Below are 24,977 nucleotides of genomic sequence, written 5' to 3'. Positions count from 1 at the left end.
TTTTAAGATTCTATTTATTTGACAGAGCACAAGAAGGGGGAACATCAGGCAGAGGGAGAGGGAGAAGCAGCCTCCCCACTGAGCAGGGAGCCCAATGCGGGGGCGTGATCCCAGGATCATGGGATCATGACCTGAGCCGAAGGCAGTCACCTAACCGACTGAGCCACCCGGGCGCCCCAAGTGTGGGTGAATGTTTATCCAGTGGGTTCCCTGGAGCTAGGATTGGAAAACTAGAAGGAAAGGTGCTGGATTCTCTCCTGGAAGAGAATTTCCAAGAGCTTTAAGTTCTTGGTGGTTCACAAGCCAAGCAGCCTCTGGACAGCATTGGTCTCTAGGCCCCTGAGCTCTTAGCTGTCATCCTGCCTGCCTCTCCAACTTCTCCTGTGATCTGGGCACAATATGAGAGGATTTCTGCATATTAGTCCTTTTGATTGACCTAACGTCCCTGCAAGGAAGCCCTCCCAGTTTTCCAGACAAAGAAATGAAGAAATGAAGCTCTCTCAGGAGTCTAGGAGCCAACAAGTATAGAGTTGGAATGTGAACTCTGCTGTGGCTAGATCTGAAGTCTAAGTTGCTAAGAAGCTGACCCTGGGTCTGGAGTGACCCTATCAAGGTATGTCACCCCCAGAAAGATCCAGGCTGAGAGCCCACTGTCTCTTCCACCTCTGGCACTTTTTAACTGACCAACTTGGCTGTCTTGTGGCTCTTCCAAAAAGGAACTCATTAGTTCCTTCGCAGGCCTCTTCTTGAGTGAGATAATCCACTTCCAATATTTTTTACTTCCATGTATTTACTGAAAACTTCCAAATCTGTAGCCCCTGCCTCCCCCATCCAGGTCCCCCATAGCCTTTATGCTCCTTTTCTTCTAACCACACTGGTCTTGCTCCCTAATGGGCTCCTCTGGCACGTGCTTTCCCATTTGTTGCCGGTACTGTCCACCCAGGCGCTCACGCTGAAGAGTTAAATGCCATTCTTGTCCCTTCCCTTTGCCCACCTCTCTACTCCAAGTCAAATCACAGAAGTCCTCTCCCCGAACCCCTAAATACTTCTCCATTCTGTCTCCTCCCTTCAATCCAACCACCACTGCCCTGGTTCAAGCCATTGTTAAGTTTTTTCTGGACAGTCCGAGCAGACGATCCCTCCCTAAGTGAGGGGTCTGTTTCTAGTTTTGTGCCCTCGGAGCCATCCTCCCCAACACAGCTGCTGGAGACAGATCTAAAAATGCGATCTGATTACATCAATTTGAGTGTAAAACCTTTCTCTGCATATAGGATTGCCTACAGGAAAAAGTTCCAGCTCACGAATCAGACAGCCGCTGTCCTTTGGGACCAGCCCCTGCCTCTCTCTGCAGCATTGCTTCCCTGCACGTGGTCACCCGCTTTGTGCTCCAAACACGGGTGTGCTCACAGACTCCCTGTATAAATAATGCAGGTTTTCATTTCTGTTTTTGTCCAACGTAGTCCACATGCCTGGTTTGCCCTGCTCTTGGCTCAGTGAATTCTTCTTTTTGATTGAAGTATAGTTTGACACATAACGTTACGTTAGTTTCAGGTATGCGTTGGTTTGACAAATTCTTTCCCCCTCATTCGAAAGTTATGAGAAATGACTAAAGAAAAAGACTGACAATATACAAAAAGGAGCAAAACACACCATTAGCAAAGATAAGATATATTGGAAGGTATATTTGCAACATATGTAACGAATTGTTTAATAGCCATAATTTATAAAGAGCTCTCAAAAATCACTGAGACAACCAAACATAAAAGTGGACAAAGGATATCAATAGATAATTAACAGATGTAAAAGTGCAAATGTTTAATGCACTTCAAAAACGGTGCCCAGACTTTGTTTTATTGACCACAAAGAAATGCAAATTAAAATGGGATTCCGTTTTTTTTGTTTTTTGGGTTTTTTTTTTTTTGGCTTAGCATTTTGGCAAACACTAAAATACTGATAATATTAAGTTAAAGTGAGAGCACTGTTGGGGCGCCTGGCTGGCTCGGTTGAGGGTCCAACTCTTGATTTCGGCTCAGGTCATGATCTCAGGGTGGTGGGGTGAATCCCCAGGGCAGGCTCTGCACTTAGAGGGGAGTCTGCTTGAGATTCTCTCTCCCTCTCCCTCTGCCCCTTCTCTACAACTCTGCTCACACCCCCCGCCCCGCATGCTCATGCTCTCTTTTGCTCTCTCTAAAATAAATAAATCTTAAAAAAAAAAAAAAGTGAGAGCACTGTTATACACCTGTTTGGAAGGCAGTTTGGCAGTAAAGATTTTAAATTACTGGTTGACTCAGCAGTTCCAGTTCTAGAATTCCCTGTCTGTATGTCTCCACCCCAAATACATACAGAGTATATAAGAACAAATGTCCAAGGGTATTCATTATATCATTGTTTGGTAACGTCTAGATGCCTGTCTACAGAAGAAAGGTTATACTATGGAACAATCATCAGAAAGAATAAGGTAGAACTATGTGTCCTGACATGAAAAATACCTTGCTATCGATCGGTGTATTAGTTACCTATTTCTGTATAACAGGCGCCCCAAAACCTAGCAGCTTAAAACAACAGACATTTATTTTAGAGTTTCCATAGGTCAGGAATCCAAGGGTGGCTTGGCTGAGTGGTTTTGGCTCAGGTTTTGGCATGACAGTGCAGGTAAGCTGTCACCTGGGGCTGCAGGTATCTGAAAGCTCCACTGGGGCTCAAGAATCAGCTTCCAAAGTCACTCACGTGGTTGTTAGCAGGCACCCACCATGCAGGCCCCTCCACAGGTTGCCTGAGTGTCTCCATAACATAGCATCTGGCTTCCTCCCTGCGGAGTGACAGAAAGAAAGTTCAAGATGGAAGCTTCAGTCTTTTATAACCTAATCTCAGCAAGTGACACCATCACTTCTGTGTCTTACTGGTCACACAGACCAGCCCCAGTACAATGTAGGAGGGATTGACCAAAGGTGTGACTACGAGGAAGCAGGGATCTTGGGGGCTAACCTGCCCACCATACACTTTTTAAAATAGTAAATTACACACAAATAGGTCGATGTCCTAGTTTTATCATTTTTTTTAAAAGGGGATTATGTACGTATAAATAGATACGTAAGAAAACCGTAAAGGTTTGCACTAGTAGCCAGCTCTGTGTAGTGGGGTTGGTCTGGGGTTGGGGTGGGGAATATTGAAGATAGCATGTTCAATTATTGTTCTAAAGTCTGCTTTCCTTGTACATACTATAATGGGAATGGGTTACTTTTACAATTAAAAATAATGAAATAAGACCATATTTCCTTCTCCAGGATGTCTTTTCTGATACCTCTGGAGAAAGCTGATTTTATTGTCCTCTTTATTGCTCTCGCTTCTGCCACGGGCCCCACTGTTGCATAAGCCTCATTGTGTTGTCTCACCTGCACCTGTGAATCCCGAAGAGCTCAGATGAGTGCTCATCTTTGAATTCTCTGTGGCTAACCAACTGCCTGGCCCCAAATACTCGCTCTCTTTCTATATATGTTTGCCAAACGAATGACCTAAAGGATTTATTTAATGCCATCAATATGTATTAAGTAGCTCCAAAGATAATGGAGCTTGATATCAGTAGGTCCAATAGCTTTTTGACCTTCAGATCTACATTCTTCTTCAATTAACCTTGCTAAACATAGTATTCTTGTTTTTCCCATTTTTCTTTAGGAGCTCATCTAGTAATTGGTGTGGGAGATGGTATTAATTTTTTTAAAATGAAAGTCCTAATGGAAAAGAATTATATGCAATAAAGTAGAGAAAATGAACTGTTTCATGCCAATGCAGGTTTCAAGTATTAAGCTAAATTTTCTTGCCTAAATGAGAAGGGTAAGATAGCTGAATCAGCCCCAAATCTTTTACCTAATGTTAGTATCACAAATGGAAGCAATTATAATTGCTGGCAGAAATGAATCATTCCAAAACTGGGTCTATGTAGACAGTTCTTTATTGTGTTCACTTAAGATGGCTTTTATTGGAATGGTCCCCAGAAGCAGAGATCTGTTATTTGCTGATTTCTTTAAAAAGTTAATCTTCAAGGGTTTTTTTTAATCTGAGTATACTTTGTTTATATGCTTCTACTACACACATATACATAATGTGACCTGCTGCTTCAGACCCCTTTTCCTAAAGAAAGAACATCACTTGAAAAACAGTCCATGAAATGGCCAATATTGTGTAACCATAGCCGTTAGCAACAAAAACAAAGAATTTCCCAGGGAACCAGAAGCACGGGTTTCAGTAAATTGCTTTTCAGTGTTATTCCTGGAAAGTTGACACACTGAGCCATTTGCAAACATTTTCTTGAGTGTCGACCTGAGGGGGGCAGGGAGGTGGCCCTACTAGGCCCTGGGCAGGACTGGTTGAAACCTAGATCTCTCCCACCAATGTGAGCTCCCAGCACATGCAAAGCTGGCCCAGAATAAGGACTGCAGTGATGCTGCCAGTCCCTGGTGGAAATTATTTTTCTGCTCTGGTAAAAATAATCGCGGCTTCAATATCCGGGCTGGAAGCGCCGCGTTCAGCACAGAGGGGGAAGTATGGAGGAGAAAACAAAAGAATCACTAAAGAAACGGTTCGTGTATACTAGTTTGTGCAGCAGTTAAGGGTTCGGAGGTTGGGATCCCGATGGCAATGGGTGGCTAGGAAAAGTGAAGGAAAGGGAGAGGTGGTGCGCAGCAATTTCAGGCTCTCTTCCTCGCTCCCAAACCCTGGCCAAGTCCGTAATTTTAAAGTAGCGCGAAAACTGAACTGTCTGGCTTTTAGCTGTTACCTCGGCCGAGCGAACCCCTTTGCTGCTGCTGGGTTTCCGTGTCCGGGTGTTACTTTCCAGGGAACGAAATTCAGATCGAAGGGTCACAGAAGCCTTGTGCCCGCAGAAAATAATTTCCTACTTTTCTTAGCCAGATAGAAAGTAAACAGTTCTCAAGTCCTGCAGGGCCCCCCGGGAGGTAAGAGGTAGGGGTTGTCCCGCTCCCCAAAGCCGCCAACGACAGCCCGGCAGGCTGCGGTCGGTTCCCCAGGTTCCAGAGAAAGCTACACCTAGTCTTGGCGCGGTCTTGGCCCCGGGTTCCTGCCCCCGCTACGCCCTCCCTCCCCTGCCAACGACCGCCCCCCCCCCCCCGCGCGCATCTCCCAGCCAGTCGCTGCCCGCCCACCCCTGGGGCACCGTCGCCCCTGTGATGCCCCAGATCGGTGGAGGGTTCTCCCTCCAGAGACTTAGCTTCTGCTTTTATGCTTATTTCACATCTTTGCCCCACTTGGAACGTGTGCCCTGCCTCCGCCCCCAGGCTCCGCAGTCCGGCGAGGCCAAGGAGCGCCCCCCCCCAAACTCCCCCAGAGCCACGCGAGTCATCCCAAGTCCCTCTCTGGAAGGCGCACAGACTGGAGAGCGCGCTGCCGGCCACGGGAAGAGGCCAGGCTTGGCGCCCTAAAGCACGCTGGGGCGGTGTCCTGGGGCCGTGGGTTTCTTCAATGTGGGGGTGCCGGCGCGGGAGCATCAGGGAGCCCCGCAGCCGGCTGGCACCGACTTTTTCCCCTTTCCTGGCCGGCAGCTGGACAAGGTCCCGCGGCTGCGCCTGTAGGGACGGCGGGTAGAAAAGCCACTTGAAGCTCGGGGGAGGGAAGGGAAGGGTTGGGGCTGAGGGTGCTGTCACTTGTTGCGGCTAGTAAGCTCGACCCTGGGGCGCTGTTGTTTCTACCATCTTTAGCTGTGCCCGGGATCCCGCAACCCGCGCTCCTGGGCTCGGCGCTGGAAAGAAGAGGCCAGCGGGAGTAGCTGGCCTGGCGGGAGGAGAGGGGGCGGCGCCGGGAGAGCCCGCCCGGATGGGCGCTGGGCTGCCGGAGAGGTGCGAGTCGGGTCCCGCTAGCGGCAGCTGCCCGGGCTTCCAGGAGCAGAGCGTCCGCCCTGGCTGGGAAACCGCGCGGGACACAACCCATCGCAGCTCGTCACATACTTACAGATCGCTGTCGCTAGGTTTCCCGCCACTCCTCTCAGACCAGCCCCCCACCCCTGCCACTTTTCGGAGTCCCCCGCCCTCGTCACTGCCTCCCGGGAGCTGCGGGGCAGTCGGACGCGAAGCGGCGGAGCCTCGAGGACGCCTGGCTGGAGCTGCCCTCTGCAGCGAGCCGGCGCCCCCTGCCCTTCCGCGCGGCGTTGGGCGGGCACCCCCGCCGCCCTCGCTCCGCTGCTCGCGGCTCTCTTCCCGGCTCTCCTTCTGCAGGTCCCGGAGCTCCGCCACCACCGGGTGCGGCGCGGCCGGCGCGATGCGGCAGCTGTGCCGGGGCCGCGTGCTGGGCATCTCGGTGGCTATCGCGCATGGGGTCTTCTCTGGCTCCCTCAACATCCTGCTCAAGTTCCTCATCAGCCGCTACCAGTTCTCCTTCCTGACCCTGGTGCAGTGCCTGACCAGCTCCACCGCGGCGCTGAGCCTGGAGCTGCTGCGGCGCCTGGGGCTCATCGCCGTGCCCCCCTTCGGCCTGAGCCTGGCGCGCTCCTTCGCGGGGGTCGCAGTGCTCTCCACGCTGCAGTCCAGCCTCACGCTCTGGTCCCTGCGCGGCCTCAGCCTGCCCATGTACGTGGTCTTCAAGCGCTGCCTGCCCCTGGTCACCATGCTCATCGGCGTTCTGGTGCTCAAGAACGGCGCGCCCTCGCCCGGGGTGCTCGCGGCCGTACTCATCACCACCTGCGGCGCCGCCCTGGCAGGTGAGCGGGACCCGCGCCCACCCCCGGCCCACCCTACCCCACCGGACAGAGACTGCGGGGATCACCTAGTGCAAGGCCCTCACTTCCAGATGGGGAGACTGAGGCAGAGGGAGGCTTGAATGTGGGTGCTCGGTTCGCAAACGGGACTTCTGAGACCACGCCGAGCCTTTCCCAGCGCTCCGACCTCCTCCTTTAGAGCGCACCCCTCCCCCCAGTCCCGGCTTCCGACCCCCGCCCCTGCCTAAACCGGTATCGCCCTCTCCACCTTCCCTTCCCCCCCTCCCCCCGCCTCCCCTCTCCTCCGCCCTGCCTCGCTTCCTTCCTCCAGGAGGGGTGGGGGAGCCGCCTGAGCCTGGGAACTGGAGCCCCCAGGCTGAGTCGGAAGGAGGGGGGCGTTGAACTTCCCTGGGTCACGCGGGGCTGGAGTGGTGGGGGTCGGGGGACAATGGAAACCAAGCTTGAGCCGCGGAGGCTAGTTTGGGGTCTCTGGCGCCGCGCGAGGTGCTGAGGGAGAGAGGCAGAGGGGGCCGGATTGAGCCCCACGTGAGGGCCGAGCTTAAAGGACTAAGCCCGAACGGAGCCGACGGGAACGGGAAACGGGTCGGGAGAGAGAGGCGTTCGCTCGGCGACCAGCCCGCCCGGGGTAGAGGACACTAGCTGGGGATCCCTCTTTCTTCCGGAGCCCCACGGAGAGGGCAAGGGTACAACGCGCCTGGGTGACCTCCGTGCCTACCCCGAGGGCATCTGCGCTCTCCCGGGCCTTGGTCTTGGACAGAACTATCCAGGGTGCCCCGGGGATATGGCAGGGAAGGCGCCTCCGATTATGCCTCGAACTGGGAATTGGCTGAACTTGGCTCTTGCGCTTTATACCCCTGGGCAGAGCTGGGACGCGAATCCTGTTTACTCACCAACCCTACGCGTTGCCCCAGTGAATACCCACCCTCGCCAACCCGGTGTCTTCTCTTTTTCCTTCTTGCCCTGGCTCCGCGGTTCTCCTGGGGCGCTCCAGGAGCCGGCGACCTGACCGGCGACCCCATCGGGTACGTAACGGGCGTGCTGGCAGTCCTGGTGCACGCCGCCTACCTGGTGCTCATCCAGAAGGCCAGCGCCGACACGGAGCACGGGCCGCTCACCGCGCAGTACGTCATCGCGGTGTCCGCCACCCCACTGCTGGTCGTCTGCTCCTTCGCCAGCACCGACTCTATCCACGCCTGGACCTTCCCTGGCTGGAAGGACCCGGCCATGGTCTGCATCTTCGCGGCCTGCATCTTGATCGGCTGCGCCATGAACTTCACCACGCTGCACTGCACCTACATCAACTCGGCGGTGACCACCAGCTTCGTAGGCGTGGTGAAGAGCATCGCCACCATCACAGTGGGCATGGTGGCCTTCAGCGATGTGGAACCCACCTCTCTGTTCATTGCCGGCGTGGTGGTGAACACTCTGGGCTCCCTCATTTACTGTGTGGCCAAATTCGTGGAGACCAGAAAGCAAAGCAACTACGAAGACCTAGAGACGCAGCCCGGGGGCGAGGAAGCACAGCCAAGTGGAGATCAGCTGCCGTTCGTCATGGAGGAGCTACCCGCGGAGGACGGAAATGGCGGGTCAGCAGGTGGCCCCACTCAGAGGAGTGGGCAAGAGGCGAGGGGCAGCCCCAGAGGAGACCCGCAGGTGGCTAGGAGTTCGCAGAACACAGATGGCCCCGCGGAAGTGAGCAAGAGGTCATTGAAGGATGCTTACCTGGAAGTGTGGAGGTTAGTTAGGGGAACCAAGTATATGAAGAAGGATTATTTGATAGAAAACGAGGAGTTACCCAGTCCTTGAGAAGGAAATGCATGTGTGTATATATGTACATACACTTATTTTGTATGTTAGAGATACCATATTTTAATGAGGGGCCGCACAATTTTATCCTTTGAGGAGTGGGGAAGGGAAGCAAAGAAGGAAGCTGAAACGGACTGACAGCAACAGCGTGAGCACCCGTGTGAATTATTTAGTGTGAGTTTACCTGAGGCATCACAGAGACAAACGAGCGTGAAGCTTAAGGAAGGAACGCAGCGGTTCTGACTGCAGACTCCTGGCACATGAATTTTATGTCTTTATAACCATACCAAATATCTGCATGTACTTAGAGTTCCTCAACCCACCCCCTCCAAAGATGGAGTATAGACGGGATGCCCACACTGAATGAGCTCAAAGAGGACACACCCGGACACGTCTTCAGTGATAGCTAGAACTACAGGTTTTAGCCAACTGAGCGAGAGTGTATTATTGAAATAATATATATACATATATATATATCCTGAATTGATGTTTACCGTTTATAGTCATCTGAAATATCATGTTTACTCTAATCTTTCTTCACTTTTTAAAAAAATAAGTACTCTATTATTCTGTTATATATTGGTAGAAAATGTTAAAGCTATTTTGAATATATGAGTTCTTAGCTTTAAGCCTGAAGTTTAAAGTTGGCTTTTAGTAATTATAAAACTATTTTAAAGGTTGTTTGGGTTCATTGCCTCATAATATTTATTACTGAATGCCATAACCTTTTGAAAAGCCAGTTTTACTGTGTCCAATATTCTTTCAAGCAAATGCAAAGGCTGAACAATAATTCGGTATTAACTGAAGCCCAAACAGAAGTGAGTCCATCCAGTTAAGCTTGCTCTTTCGAGTCACCCTGCACATCCCAAACCCTGTTACAAAAACAGTAACTGCAATATTCACTCTATGATATTTTTCTATCTTACATTTGTCAAAATAAAGTTATGAGTCTGTCTGCTAAAAGATACAGTGTTATAAATTTGTTTCAGGCACATTTGTGTTCTATTGTTGCTGGGTAGCTTGCCTTAGTCTTCAATGTGTGATGTTGAGTATCTGCTATGTAGGGGCCACCCCATAGAGAAGTTCTTAAATTAGCAGGGCAGTTTACTTTAAAACAACAACAATAACAACCACAAAAACATTCCCATTTTCCAGTCAAGGAAACCGTTATAAGGTAAAATAAAATGCTGCCTCACGCTGCACTATGAAAGCCATCCACCACTGACGTCAGTTAACATGGAGCCTGAGATGTAATAGGAGAGTGCACGCAGAGGGCTGTCTTTCTTTCGGCCCCCTCCAGAGAGGTAATTTGAGAGAAGGCACTTTTATTATTTTTATTATTTTATTATTATTGCCAGCATGTTCCTGAGACTCTCAGATGGTAGTATCCTGTATTTTTCCTTATTTTTCAAAAAGCGAAACAAAACAAAAAGCAGAGTCAAAAATGGAAGTTTCAGCTTCATCAGGTTGGCTCTACAGGCTGGTGAGCAAGGGTCGATGGGGTGGTTTGGGATTGGTGCTGGTTTCCTGGTGGTCACAGGCAGTCCATCGTTTCCACAAGTACCTCTCCAAGCCATTGGAGATGTAGGAGCCCTTGTGTGTCTGCAGTTAAAAATGGTTGGCTAGGGTTAGAATGACTTCCTTAAAAATAAGAATTAATTTTGATGTCAACATGTGAGGAGACCACATCCTGTTGTACCTCTGTGAAGCAGAGAATGAAAAGCAGCAAAGGTGAATAAAGGTTATATATTTTTGTTAATGCCATTGTCTGAGAAATGGACAGCATGGTTGTTTTTCACTGAAAAAATTCCCTTTGGACCAAAACTGTGGGTTTACATTTACTGCAAAAAGATGAACTCTTTCCTGTCTCTGTAGACACTGTATCAGTTCGAGTTCTCCAGAGAAACAGGACCAAAAAGATGTGTGGATATCTATCAAATCTGTCTATCATCTGTCTCAGAGAGAGATTAGGGAGTTGGCAATTGTGGGGGTTGGCAAGTCTAAAATCTGTAGGGCAGGTTGGCAGGTGGGAAACTCAGGGTTTTTATGTTGCAGTCTCGAGGCAGAATTGCCGCTTCTGCAAACCTCAGTCTTTGCGCTGAAGGCCTTCCACTGATTAGACAAGGCTCACTCACATTCTGGAGGGTTTTCTCCTTTATTCAAAATCTACGGATGGTAACTATTGTGATGCTGGGCTCGATCCCAGGACCCTGGGATCATGACCTGAGCCGAAGGCAGACGCTTAACCCCCTGAGCCACCCAAGTGCCCCTCATTCTTCATTTCTGTCAGTGTTTGGTTTTTTGAAACTCCTAGGATTTCCTTTTGATTCTAAGAGTTTCCATCTCCCTGCTTAACTCACCCATCTACTCTCACATGTTGTCTACTTTTACCATTAGCTCCATTAGCACATTAATCATAGTTATTTTAAGTTCCCTGTCTAATCATTCCAAAGCCTGTGTCGTATCTGAGTCTGGTTCTGATGCTTGCTTTGTCTAGTGAGACATGTTTTGTCCTTGGCTGTTTAACTTGCCTTATAATTTTTTTTTTTGAAAGCTGGAGGATGTATGGGATGAGAAGGCCTGAGGTAAATCAGCGTCTAGTGTGAGATTTCATGTTCATATGTCTACAAGGGGCTCTGTTTAATGTTTGCTGAAACCGTGGGTGTCAGAGGCTTCAAATTCTTCCAGTGTCCTTGCTTTTATCTTCTTGTTGTCTTTGGGCTTCCTCCTAAGATAGGGTCTGATGCATCTCAGAGCTTTCGGCTGTAATTCACCCTTATTATACTGGAGACTTGTTGGTGTGCTGGTAAATGGTAGGGGACGGAAAGTGTTCTACAATCTTAGTGTTCTTCACTTCTGCATAATAGAAATTTCTTCCACTTCTGGGTTTTATTCTCCCGTGTTCCTACTATGAAACCCATAACGTTCATGTTAACCTCCAAGGGATAATTGCTGACCTGACTCATTTGTTACCTCCGTCGCTAGATACCACCGTCGGTCTGCCAGGCTAGACTTCATTATAGCATCTGGTACCTTCTCCCTGGCCACACACCCCTCACCACCCTTTACACACATAACAAGTACTTCTGATTCTGGGTATATTCCTCTCCGAATCTGTTCTCTCCTGTTTCCGAGAGAAAATAGCAGTGTTTGGAAGAAAGCCGGTGAGCAGAACAGAGGAGAACGTAGAATAGCAGGATGCACAGCTAGTAAAATGAACCCCCAAATCTCCCATGGGGAACCATCCCCTCCCGACTTCTGGTTCATGTAATTCAGATAGTGTTGACCCCATCCTTCTACCCTCAGTGTGTGACTCCAGCCAATCCAACCAAAGCATTTCCTCCACTTGGAAGCACAATTAGTTCAGGATGGTCGTGGGACCTGGTCAGAGTTGATGAAGTGCAAGAATACTTTTGGCAAGACTTAAGTATGTTTTTTTCTTACTGGACTTGAACCTAGGAGTATGGAGTGGAATGGGGCCAGATGGGCCGTTACCATCTCACCACAAGGAAAAGATACAATGGAAACGAAACAATACAGAGAGTCCAAGTGGACCGGAGAGGTAGAAAGAGATAGAGAGAAAGTTTTGGTGACCCCATGTGGCCCTGAAATTAAGCTTTCACTTAGGTTAGCACTATTCCTCAGATCGTCAATTCCATGCAATAAAGCCTTTTGTTGTTGTCATTATTTGCTTATGTCATTTCAAGTTGGGATTTTTGCCACTTGCAACCTAAAGAGTCCCAAGTGACACAAACATAAATTAACGGTTCTCAGCCAACAGAGAGAGTAAGGACCAAGAGAGGTTTCTGGTTGATTGGTTTTGTTTTTGTTTTTGATTTTTCACCACACAATCCATGATGCCCTGCACTCCACTAAGGATTAGAAATGTCTCCCCGATCTCTTGCAAATGATCCTCTAGCATGCTCGTATCCCCCGTGGTCTTAAACCACCCATGCTTAGTTAGATCCCGTCTTTCTCTTCAGTTTACAATTCTGTTGATTCCCATATTCATGCTTCACAAATTCACTGGATATTGGAAGAATTTGTGTACTGCATATTGTTATAAAAACTACTACTTGATGCCTTTATTCTAGCACTTACTATTTGCTAGGTGAGGCTCTAAGTGTTTACAAGTACTGATTCATTTAATTTGCACAATACGCTTAGAGGTTGGCATTAATATTATCCCAATCATACAAAGGGGTGAACTGAGTCGTGGAGATACTGAGTAACTTGCCCTGATCTCAGAGCTGGTAACTTGTAGATCTGGGTTCACATGTGAACCCAGGCAGTCTGGTCCAGTGCCCATAAGTTTCATGCCATGCTCTCCCCAGTGAGAAGTGCTCAGTCTGACATCACGAGGCTGGACATGCTGGGATTGGTGGTGAGCAGCTACATTGTTTGTTGACCCTGCAGCTCAGTGGGGATCCTGACTCTATCCCTAATTCTTTCCTGCTGTCCCCCCAAAGGAAAAAGATACAACTTTATTTCTAGAACAACCTATATGTGTATGTATAAATCATTTTCTGTTTGTGAGTACTAAGGGACCCAGAGAGCCACTGAAAAGCAGAGTAAAGAAAGGGGCCCCAATTGCTATTATAACAAAGAATCCCCAGGCTACCCAGCCTTTTGGATCAATTTCTGTCTTAATATTCAAATAAAATCACTTATTCCTCCCCTTATGTACAACTGTGGGAAGTACAGACCTTCAATAGTGTTTCTGAGGATTCGTTGAACATGCTCAGTATAGCTGATTACTTCTTGCTCCCAGCTGCTGTGTGGATCACTTTAAAAAAATCCAAGCAAACAATTTTATTGAAATATAATTTACATACCATAAAATTTGCTCATTTTAAGTGCACAATAGTCTTTAGTATGTTTCTAGAATAGTACAACTGTTATCATTAGAATATTTTCATCATTCCAAAAAGAAATCCTGTACCCATTAGAAGTCACTAGCCATTCCTCCCCGGTACCCCCCAGCCCCTGACAATGCCAAATCTACTTGCAGCCTCTGTGGATTTGCCTGTTCTGGACGGATGCTTCTTGCTAGCCTGAGAGTGTTTCTTCAGACTGCTTTTCCTCACCAGCTCCCATGCTCCTGTTTTTACACAAGATATGGCTAATATGAAGTTGACATTGAGATTCAGTTGACAAGATTTACTGAATGCTTGACGCTACTTATCATACGGGCATTTCAGTATAAAAAGAAACATTTGAAAGTCACCATCAGAGGTCCCTGCTCTTCGAGTCTCTGAGCATTCCTCTCTCCTGGGGCTACTACCTGCTGTGCTGTGGCAGGGCCCTCCCCTCTCAGAACAGCCCTTTTTCCCAGAAGAAAAGACTTAAGTCCCCCAGTTCCTTGTTTACCCAATATTTTTCTCAGGGAGTAACTGGAAGCACAATAACACTGTTCTATAAAATAAAAAAGCAATTACTCTCCCATATGATTCTTCACTACTTCCTAGAACGTAGAAAAGCCAGTTATTAGAACATCCTCCCTCTCTTGTTCTACTCCAGGGAGAGAGGGAGAGGGAGAAAGTTATTCTGGAAAATTTTATAACTAATGCAAAGTTGGTTGCCTGCCTTCCCCCATTCTTCCTTCACAGAGAACTCTAAATTTGTTCAGATGAAAGCAGCAGTGTGCTCAGGGAAGGTGGGCCAGCCCCCTAGCAGATTAATCATCATTTTTTTAAAGCTATCATGGTGGATTCACATCTCTGCCAATCACTGGTTCAGGGGTGGGCCTGTGACCCAGCTAGCGAATGAGATGAATAAGTAAGTGTGCTAGCGAAGGGTTCTGGGCAAGTTCTCCGTAAGATGAAACTCCCTTTATCCTGCCTTTCATGCAGTTGGTGAAGATGTGATGTCTGAAAGGTAGTCATTTTGCAACCAGAGTGGACACAATCTTAAGGATGAAGGGCAATATGCTGAGGAACCAACAAGATGAGGGAAAGAAGGGCACTTGGGTGGCTCAGTTGGTTAAGCGCCCGACTCTCGATTTCTGCTCAGGTCATGATCTCAGAGTCCTGGGATCAAGTCCTGCGTTGGGCTCCACACTCAATGGGGAGTCTGCTTGAAGATTCTCTCCTTCTATCCCTAACTCCTCCACGTGCTCTCTCTCTCTCCAAAATAAATAAATAAATCTTAAGGGAAAAAAAAAAAAGAATGAGGAAAGAGCCCGTTCACTGATGCCTTCATTTTACTGCTGAATTAACAACACTGGAACTGCTCATGTCCACACTTCTTGTTACAGGAGAGAAAAAATTCCTATTTTAAAGTCACTTTTAGTCAGACATTCTTTTTCTTTCAAACAAAAGCTTCCCAACTGATATAATATCAATTTGATAATAATTTTCTTCAAAAAGAAAATAGACTTCTTTGTTCCCATTTTCATCCCTTCATCTATCCATTATCTGTGCATTGACTCAACAAACACGTGTTAAGGATATATTACACACCAAGCTCTCCACAGTCTATTTCCTCTTTTTAATATTTCTGTATAATAAATATAATTAGTGGTTTTATATACATGAAGAATTACATCCAAAAGGGCTCGTTTGGTGATAAAGACTCATCGAACATTCCTTGGAAGGGCAGTACAAACCCTAAAGATTATCTTCTGAAGTTTACCTGATAGACCAAACCGGGCATTGCTTCCCATAGTCACCAAAATTTAAAAATGAACCAGAAACCCCATACAAATGGTTAAAAGATATCAAAAGAAAGTTTTTAGCAAAGGAGATCAAATGGCTCTTATATGCATGAGAAGATCCTGAATTTCATTTAAATAGGAGAAAAACAAACTAAACAGCAATGGAAATACAGTTGTCATGAGGGTGTAGGGAAACTGACACATTGTCAGGTGGCTCATGAATGCGCATGTCGCTATGACCTCTGTAGTAAACAGAGCACTTGCTATGGACTAAATGTGTATGGGTCCCCGCTGCCCCTCTTTATATGAAATCCTAAACCCCAATGTGATGTTGTTGGGAAATAGGGACTTTTGGGAAATAATTAGGTCATGAGGGTGAGGCCCTCATAAGTGGGATTCGTGCCTTTCTAAGAAGAGGCAAGTGAGCTAGCCTCCTCTCTCTGCTCACTGCGGTGTGAGGATACAAAAATGTGATGGCCGTTTGCAAACCAGGAATCGAGCTCATGCCAGCAATTGGATCTGCCAACCGACCTTGATCTTGGACTTCCAGCCTCCAGAATTGTGAAAGTTTTCTGTTGTTTGTAAGCAACCCAATCTGTGGTATTTCATTATGATAGCCCAAGCAGACGAAGACGAAGTTTTAGATAAATATCTTCAGTGGGAACTGCAGTTTTCCCCAGGCATCCCTTCTCCCGTCTTCCTCTCAGTACTGGAGTGCCCTGTGCTTTAGCTGCACACCTGTTGCTGACCTTGGACTACTCTCCTATCTCTCTGCAGTCAGCTGCAGCCAATGGAAAGTAAAGGGAACGGATGTGGACAATGCTCATATCACTCGGTCACAAGAAACTTGTTTGTTGATGAAAAAGTTTTGGAGTAGATTGTAGTGATGGTTGCACAAAATTGTGAATGCGATTAGTGCCATTGAACTTTACTTAAAAATTGTTAAAATGGCAAATTTTATGTTGTATATACATGTCTTAGTCTGCTCAGGCTGCTGTAACAAAATACCATAGCAGTGGCTTAAATGGCAAGCCTCTATTTCTTAGTCTTGGAGGCTGCAAGTCCCAGATCAGGGTGCCAGCAAGATGAAACCCACTTGCTGGCTTGTAGACAGTCACCTTCTCACTGTGTCCTTACAAGGCCGAGGGAGAGAGGGGCTCTTCATCCCCGTATATGGGTACTGATCCCCCTTGTACGGATCCACCCATGACAAATCCAGTCACCTCCCAAAAATCCCCCCTCCAAACATTACTACATCGGGGATTAAGATCTCAACATACAAATTCTGGGAAGACAATTTCAGTTCATAGCAATATATTTTATCATGATTTTGAACATTAATAATGAATAATGAATTCTACCAAAATCCATTGAAATGCGCACTAAATGGGTGAATTTTATGGAATGTGAATTATACCGTAAAAACCTGTTTTAAAAAAGTAAAAAGAAACCTGTTTGTCCTTTCCTTCCTCTCGTTCCAACCTCACGACTCCACTGTGGATGTGGCACTAAACCCAGCTCTGGCAAAACTGAGGGGTGTCAGAACACATGCAGACGAGAACGAGGGCGCTGACTCGTACTGTGAGTGAGGCTTTCTGCCACCACAGCCCTACCCTTACTTTCAGAATAAGTGCAAGAGACTACCCTTGTTTGTTGAGCTTTGTACTCGGAGTTCTTTGTAGTTTAGCAGCTTAGCCAGTATTCTGACCAAAACATTGCCCCCTCACTTCACACGTGGAGAAAGACAATGATTTTGAAAAACAAGGGACAAGGATTGAAGGCGTCTTCCCACTCTCTTTCTTCCACTTCTTCCTCCCTCGTCCTGACCGACACTCAGCTTATAACCAGTGATGCCCCAGGATTCCACTTGTCCTATACCTGCTGTGTAACTTCGCTTTAGTTTACAGAACTGCTGGAGGCACAGTAGTGTATATAAGAATAAACTACACTACTCAGTTCTTTTTTTAATTGATTTCATTAAGAGCTGAGAGCATTTCCATGAGGACAATATTCTATAGTAGATCTCAAATAAAAATGGCTTGTTTGTGGTTTATGCCAACAGTCAATTTATAATATCAGCTATGTTCAAAAGGGCAAAAACAATTTTTCCCTAGCTATCTGAGGAATGCCTATTTGTCATTTGTTTCTTTTATTGCACTAGAGAAAAGATTTTAGAACATGAAAGGAAAAGGAAAGAAGCCATCATTTTCATGAAATCCCTCCTTTATATAGTAAACTAATTCAGTAGATCTTTGAGGCTTGCAAAATTTAACAACGGATTAACCTTAGTGATATGTTCTGGAAATAGTTCATGAAATAAACTTGATGCAACAGAAAGAATAATTACTTACTAGCAAAGGGCACGTGGTTGATTTTGTCCCACCACATGATATAATTCCAAATGTGTTTGATCCATTCCTGCCCCTGGATCAACCTTCTCTTTGGTATGATAGGAGAGAGAAAGCTTGACTTTAATCATTTGATGCCAAGGCACCCAGTTAAAAAATTGAAAAACCCAATCATCTTGATGTTTCTGTGCTTGATGTAGAGCACCTAATTAGAGTTATCTGGACAGTGGACCATTTTTTTTTCTTTTTGTTTGGCTACTTGGCTTTGTATATATATGTGTATATATATGTATATGTGTATATATATATATGTATACATATATATATATATATATATATATATATATATATATATACAGAGAGAGAGAGAGAGTTTTCTTGTATCAAAGATCTCTTAATGAATAAGAGGCACTATTGGTTTTGGGGCTGGCTTTCCATGCAATGATGATGAGTCTAGAGTGCTAATCTATCGTGTGATATAATAAGATGTCACCAGTTATAAATCTCTGCTGTATAGCACCCCTGTCTTGGGTTAGTGGGAGTTCATACTGCAAGTCAGAAGTCCTGGGTGTCTGTAGCGTGCTTTCAGACTGACTGCCCAGTTCTCTGGAGGGCTACCATTCTCTCTCACCAATAATTTCTGGGTCCAGTTACCCTTAAACAGCCCATAATATGCAACCCAATTCAAATTGCTGGTTCCCTATTTTTCTTCAAGGAATAACATTCAATTTTCAAATGAATTGGGTAGGCAAATAGGGAAAAGTTTTATATTTTGCAATTCACCTAGTGGCTATCTTCCAAAATCTGTAATATCTTTTATAAGTGTTATTACCAACTTGGTGAGTGGCCATTTCCATAGGCATTTACTGTCACTGCAATGATATAAAGGGAAATTCACATTGCCTAATATTACCTAAGCCTTCCTGAATGCTGCTTTAATCATAGGATGGCACCACCTCTTTCACTGGCTGAATTGACTTTGTGGGCAAGTACCATCCCCTTCAATTCCATAGCCATAGGGAGAGATGATTGCCAAAAGGGAGACGGTAGACCAGATGGCTCACTGCACAAAGGCAGGCATTCTGCTGCTTTATCTGTCCTCCTCCTTCCCTCTGCCCAACATGGTGCCTGCAACATGGACTAGCACTCAGTAAGTACTTTTTGACTGACTGACAGAAGAAATCAGTCATGAAATCAAAGTATAACTTCAGTTTTCTCATTCAATTGGAAACTACAGTGGATTATAAGCTCCTTTTAAGATGGCCTGATAGGTAAGCCTCATTTCCCTATAGTGCCCTTCTTGGAAAATAAAATGCTGCAAATTGAATCTGCCAGATAAGGAATAAAAGGCAGAGAGGCCGGATGGCTGGGTGCAGACTGTTCGGAAGTCTACTGGCCTAGGACAAGAGCTCTTACACGGCACTCTTGGTGCCCCTGGGGCTCATGCAGTCAGGTTTTAGGAGACTTGCTCTGCTCAATCCAATAAAAATGTTCATAAAGAAACTTTCTTCTGTGTGGGTTTTTTTTTTTTTTCGCTAGGATGCTTGCCTTGAAAAATAATATAGAACATTGTTAACAATTCAGACAGGGAAAGTAGAAATAGGTCAGACAAAAAATGGAGGGTGAAGTTGTCCTGCCCTTTCTTTAATCCTTTGAACAGTGTTTGAAAGAGCTCTTGGCAGATGAACAAATTTGTTCTGTATTGTGGAGTTAATATCTGTGCCAGGATTTCTGTCATCCCTCTGGGGGTGGTGATCAATATAACTAATAAATAGCAAATGACTAGATGAAGCCCACTGGAGGCCAGCCGTCTCCCTGATGGGGTCTTATAATAGAAAACACCCTGGGATATTAGTCACGCTGAGTTTGGAGAAATGTGGGTCTTAATAGAACAGTTATCAGCTACTAAGTTAGCACTGAGTTCTCTTAGTGAAACTAGGCAACAAATGAGGGTAACACTAAGGAAAAGAGACAGCAAGAAAGTGAACCAAGTGAATCAAGGAAGAAGGAGCCATAGAAGAGGGTGAATGAGCAGAAAACGCTTTTCAGACTATTTTTTAGAACAGTTTTAGGTTCACAGTGAAAGCAAGAGGAAGTTATGGAGATTTCTTAAGTACCCCCTGGAACCCCCACAGGCACAGCCTTCCCCATTATCAACACCCCCACCAGATGTTACAATTGATGAACCTACACTGACATGTCATTATCACCCAAAGTCCATAGTTTACATTGGGGTTCACTCTTAGTCGTTCTACATTCTGTGGGTTTGTACAAATGTATAATGACAGGTGTCCATAATTACGGTATCATACAGAGTATTTTCATGGCCCTAAAAATCCTCTGTGCTCTCACTATCCATCCCTCTCCCTCCCAACCCACAATCTCTGGCAACCACTGATCTTTTTAATTGTCTCCTAGTTTTACCTTTTCCAGAATGTCATATTATCGGGATCATACAGTACGTAGTCCCTGCAGATTGGCTTCTTTCACTTAGTAATACACATTTAAGTTTCCATGTCTTTTCATGGCTTGATAGCTCATTTCTTTTTAGTGCTGAATAATATTCCATTGTCTGGATGTACCAGTTTATCCATCACCTACTGAAGGACATCTTGGTTGTTTCTAAATTTTGGCAGTATGAATAAAGCAGTTATAAACATCTTTGCGTAGGTTTTTGTGTGGACACAGGTTTTCAACTTCTTTGGGTAAATACCAAGCAGTGCAATTGCTGGACTGTGTGGTAAGAGTATGTTTATTTTTATAAGAAACTGCTGAATTACCTTCCAAAGGGGCTGTAGCATTTTGGATTTCCGCTAGCAATGTTTGAGTGTTTCTGTCCTCCACATCCTTGCCAGCATTTGGTGTTGTCAGCATCCTAGATTTTGGCCATTCTAATAGGTGTGTAGTGGCATCTCATTTTAATATGCATTTCCCTGATGACATATTTTGAGGAGTATCTTTTCATATGCTTATTTTCCATCTGCATATCTTCTTTGATGTCTGTCAAGGTCTTTAGTCTATTTTTTAATGGGGTTGTTTTCTTATTGTTGAGAAGGAGGACTTTTTTTTTTAAGGACCAAAGAAGACTTTGTTGGGTTGGGAGTGAACCAGGGACCCCCAGAGATGTCTAAGATACATACATAGTAGGAGTATCAGTGTTATGTGGCATGTCTCCAGAGCTAACACAATCTAAGTCACACCCAAGTGAACCTCTGATTGAAATACAATGACAAAGAGAAAAATATGTAGTCACTAACTCAAATGCAAGGGGAAAAGGTGCATATGGCTAAGGATGTTATTTAAGAATCCATTAGAAGTTCTGGGTGCAGGAAGATTCTTTTTTTTTTTTTTAAGATTTTGTTTATTTGAGAGAGAGAGAGCATGAGATGGGGGGAGTGTAGGGAGAGTTGGCCTCAGTTTCCTTTTTGAAAATTGGGATGACCAAAGAGCTTCAGAATAAGGTTGTTTTGTGTGTTTTAAGAATAATGAGTACACTCCTGTTAATTTTTTTAAAGCTTAATGTATGAAAACATGACTAACAAAACAAATAAATAATTTGCTTTATAGGAGTGTTCTTAACATGGTTTCTTTAGGTAGAAAGTTACTGTTTCTGAAAAACCTGTCCAACTGCCTCAAGCCTATCCTAGAAGGGTCTACTTCCACACCTGTTATGGGACTTTCACCCTTTGTTGTATTTTTATCTATGTTTGTGTCCTGACTAGACTGAGCTGCCATAGAGCAAGGTTTGAGTTTGTTTGTCTTTGTATTTCTAGGGACTATGACTTCTAGCACCTAGTGGGCATTTAGTAAGTGCTTGCTTAATGCATGAATCCCTTCTGGTGCAGTGAAAATATGTTCCGGCTTATTGAAACTATTTGTTTATTTTTATTTTATTTTTTAAAAGATTTTATTTGTTTATCAGAGAGAGAGAGAGAGAGCACAAGCAGGGTGAGTTGCAGAGAGAGAGGGAGAAGCAGGCTCTCCACTGAGCAGGGAGCCCAACGTGGGGCTCGATCCCAGGACGCTGGGATCATGACCCGAGCCAAAGGCAGATACTTAACTAACTGAGCCACCCAGTCGCCCCGGTGCAGGAGGATTCTTAAGTTTAATGTTTCAATAAGAAAAATTAAGGAGATCTTTTCCTTTAGAAGACAGTTGACTAATTGCTAAAATAGGAACCAGATCTAGTTACCAAGTCCTCCAGTTGTGTTAGCAGGAATTTAAGGAGTTGTGTGAAGAACTGCAAACCATGAGCCTATACCTGCAGCAGGTTCATGTTATTACCCAAGTTGGCCTCAGTTTCCTCTTTGAAAAGTGGGATGCCCAAAGAGCTTCAGAATAAGGTTGTTTTGTTTGTTTTAAGAATAATCAGTACACCCCTGTTAATTTTTAAAGCTTAATATATGAAAATGTGACTAACAAAACAAATAAATGATTTGTTTTATAGGAGTGTTCTGAACATGGTCTCTTTAGGTAGAAAGTTACCCTATCTGAAAAGCCTGTCCAACTGCCTCAAACCTGTCCTAGAAGGGTCTACTTCCACACCTGTTATGGGACTTTCACCCTTTGTTGTATTTTTATCTATGTTTGTGTCCCCACTACACTGAGCTGCCATAGAGCAAGGCTTGGGTTTGTCTGTCTTTGTATTTCTAGGGACTATGACTTCTAGTACCTAGTGGGCATTTAGTAAGTGCTTGCTTAATGCATGAATCCCCTCTGGTGCAATGAAAAGATTTTATTTATTTATCAGAGAGAGAGAGAGAGAGAGATAAAAAGCAGGGGGAGCTGCAGAGGGAGAGGGAGAAACAGGCTCTCCACTGAGCAAGGAACCTGATGCGGGGGCTTAATACCAGGACTCTGGGATCATGACCTGAACCAAAGGCAGACGCATAACCAACTGAGCCACCCAGGCGCCCTGCAACTATTTGTTTAAACCAAACTAAATTTCAACAACACATTTATCATGAAAATCAGAGAAATACCTGTAATGAAGAAATTCACAGACCCTTTAATAGCAGGCCTTGAAAAAGGTAATGCACTGAAAATCCTTCCTGAACTTCCTGCTATTATATTGTTGTCAAAATATCAAAGCCAAATTATACCACAGACATCCCAAGTTGGCCATTTATGTATTCACAAGTTATGTTGTCCTCATACCTGGGCAAGTCACTGTTATGTAAGCTGGACATTTAGGGACAAAAAACTTTCTTTTGTTTTTAGGTTCAGTAATGGAAAAAGATCCTTGGGGAGACTAGCCAAGCTGGACAAGTACCGATAATCCAGCTATGGAAGGATAGTAAAGGTGGCTTTCTAAAAACGGCCTATTTGATGGAACTACTTCTATGTGGCTAAGGATGCATTCAGATGCCTGCCAAAGCATGCTATTAGTTCTGGATGAACAATAAGAGCTGTAATTTTTATTAGCTTAATTTTGAAGATTTTCCCAAAGCTGGAGGTACTCCACTTAAATCTCCAAATCTTTTAATTAACAAACATTCCTAAGCAGGCTAGAATTTCTCCTGATTGAACACTCTGAATATACAACATGGAATTGCAGTATCCCCTACCAGATAATTATTTAAATGAGTTGCCAATACTTGTGTTGAACAGACACCTTAATTAGCAAAACGGATATATCCATATTTTGCATCTGAAATGCCTAATAATACCACTATTCAAGATGTAGAAAGACTTTCTTCTCTGAGAAGGTCAATGAAATCCCTACATTGTTCATTTGCATGCAACCCAAAGTACATTTCTTATTACTTCTATTCATGTCATGCTTATGGGTTTGCTTGAGAGGGGTGTTGCACTTTGCTGAGAGAATGATTTTCATTGTCATATAAAATGATGTCTTTCTGAGACATTACAAGTTGGTAAAGCTGAGAATTAGAATATAATCTAAAATATTTTGTAGAGAAGCATTTAGCTTGTTTGTGATGGTTTTGTTAGCTGCCCAAAGAGGAAAAGTCTTACCTTTTCAAAGATGGATTATGACTGGTCCTCATCTGAAGCTATTAGTAGAATTATTAGGGGAAAGGTGTTGATCTCTCTGAGAAATTCAACCCTACTGAATGGTTGATTCATTCATTGTCCACAATAGTGGTTTATATTCACAAAAGACGATTTAAATTTAGGTACATGTATAGTAAAATTCAGAATGATCTACTGTTGTAAAGGTGGTGAGTTAATCACTTACAAAGCTAATATAAAGGTTAAAATACAAAAGTAGTAAAAATAGGTGAAAATACAGTGATTTGTTAAGCGATATACAAGATAAAAAAAAGTCTCTTTGGATTCATATAACTACTGTGACAGATCAACATTAAGTAGTACATTCCTAAATTTAAAAAATATTAATATAGTCTACTAGGCTTTTCCCGTTTCTTGGACCAAACTTTCAACTAATAAATATTTCTTCTGCAGTATGTTGTGTTAAGATGCTTCAGACATATAAAGAAGTGTAAGACTTAGCTCCTGCTCTCAAGGAGCTAACATCCTCCTTGGGAAGGTAAGACATCTGTACATGGCAAGTGAACTAACAATCCAAAATGGTACATAAGCCAGTAGCAAAAGCAAAACAAAACAGTACAGACCCTTAATTTGCTAACTACGGATGTTTGCTCCAAGGCAGGATAAAGTTAGTAACTACCAAAGCTGGGCTAATTTCACTCCCTCAGTAAGTCTCTAAGTTCAAAAGATTGGAGGCATATAATTTGGGAATGAGAACTATCTGTCTACAGATAGTACAAATCTAGATTCTGAGCCAGATCTTTTAGGCAGGTAGCAAGTAGAAGAAAAACTAATTTCCCAGAGATTACTTATAATGACCAGATTTATCAAAATAACTCTTGGAAAGAGAACAAACCATTGCAGCAATTCCCAGTCATGCTGGAATGATTGGCTACAAAGTGTGAGTCAATATAAATAATATAAATGAGACCCCTTTCCACATGCTTCCAGAAACATTATTATTGGTTCATCTCGTTGTGGAATAACCACAATGGCTGATGTGCTATAGACATTCTGGGACCGAAATCTTGCACAGTTTAGTCAGACTTTCTTCTTACTGTTCATGCAGAGATTCTCTAGATTTCACCTAGTCCTAGTCACATGGTGTTCTCCCTCCCCTATTCCTCTTGAGGAGGTAGACTCATAGCCCTCAAAAGAGGCCAGTTGCTTTCCCACTCATTCCCACCCTAAGATGAGATCACCTGAGCTGTTTTAAACCATGCCCCTTCAGATTAGAGATGACCTAGAACAAGATCACTCTCTGAAAGTGGGTCTAGGCCTGGAAAAAGTTAGGATCTGAATGTGGCTTTGTATAAAACATCATTAAGGATGTCTGAAAACCAAGAACTGAGGCTGAGGTCCAGTGGTAGCCTACCATATGACCAACATATAACACGTGGAGTTTTGGGGGACCACCATGACTTTCAAACAC

The 24,977-nt window shown here is 44.7% G+C and overlaps 1 protein-coding gene across 1 annotated transcript; it reads left to right on the top strand.

Annotated features, from left to right (window-relative positions):
- Positions 1-6,267: 6,267 nt before the first annotated feature.
- SLC35D3 (solute carrier family 35 member D3) lies at positions 6,268-8,954 on the top strand. Its single transcript, XM_028121453.2, has 2 exons — positions 6,268-6,706; positions 7,716-8,954. Exons 1-2 carry the CDS (start codon positions 6,268-6,270, stop codon positions 8,528-8,530), a joined length of 1,254 nt encoding a protein of 417 aa, XP_027977254.2. The 3' UTR covers positions 8,531-8,954.
- The last annotated feature ends 16,023 nt before the right edge of the window (positions 8,955-24,977 follow it).

Source organism: Eumetopias jubatus, unplaced genomic scaffold, assembly GCF_037043125.1.
Source record: "Eumetopias jubatus isolate StellerSeaLion01/CBP00866 unplaced genomic scaffold, mEumJub1_p1.0 scaffold_6, whole genome shotgun sequence".
Classification (NCBI taxonomy): Eukaryota; Metazoa; Chordata; class Mammalia; order Carnivora; family Otariidae; genus Eumetopias; species Eumetopias jubatus.
The sequence above is the reverse complement of the archived record's forward strand: the minus strand, read 5'-3'. Positions and strand labels throughout refer to the sequence as shown.

Coding starts and splice junctions, on each gene's coding strand:
- SLC35D3 (XM_028121453.2), top strand. CDS start 6,268: ATGCGGCAGCTGTGCCGGGGCCGCGTGCTGGGCATCTCGGTGGCTATC. Junction 6,707..7,715: donor CTGCGGCGCCGCCCTGGCAG/GTGAGCGGGACC, acceptor GGGGCGCTCCAG/GAGCCGGCGACCTGACCGGC.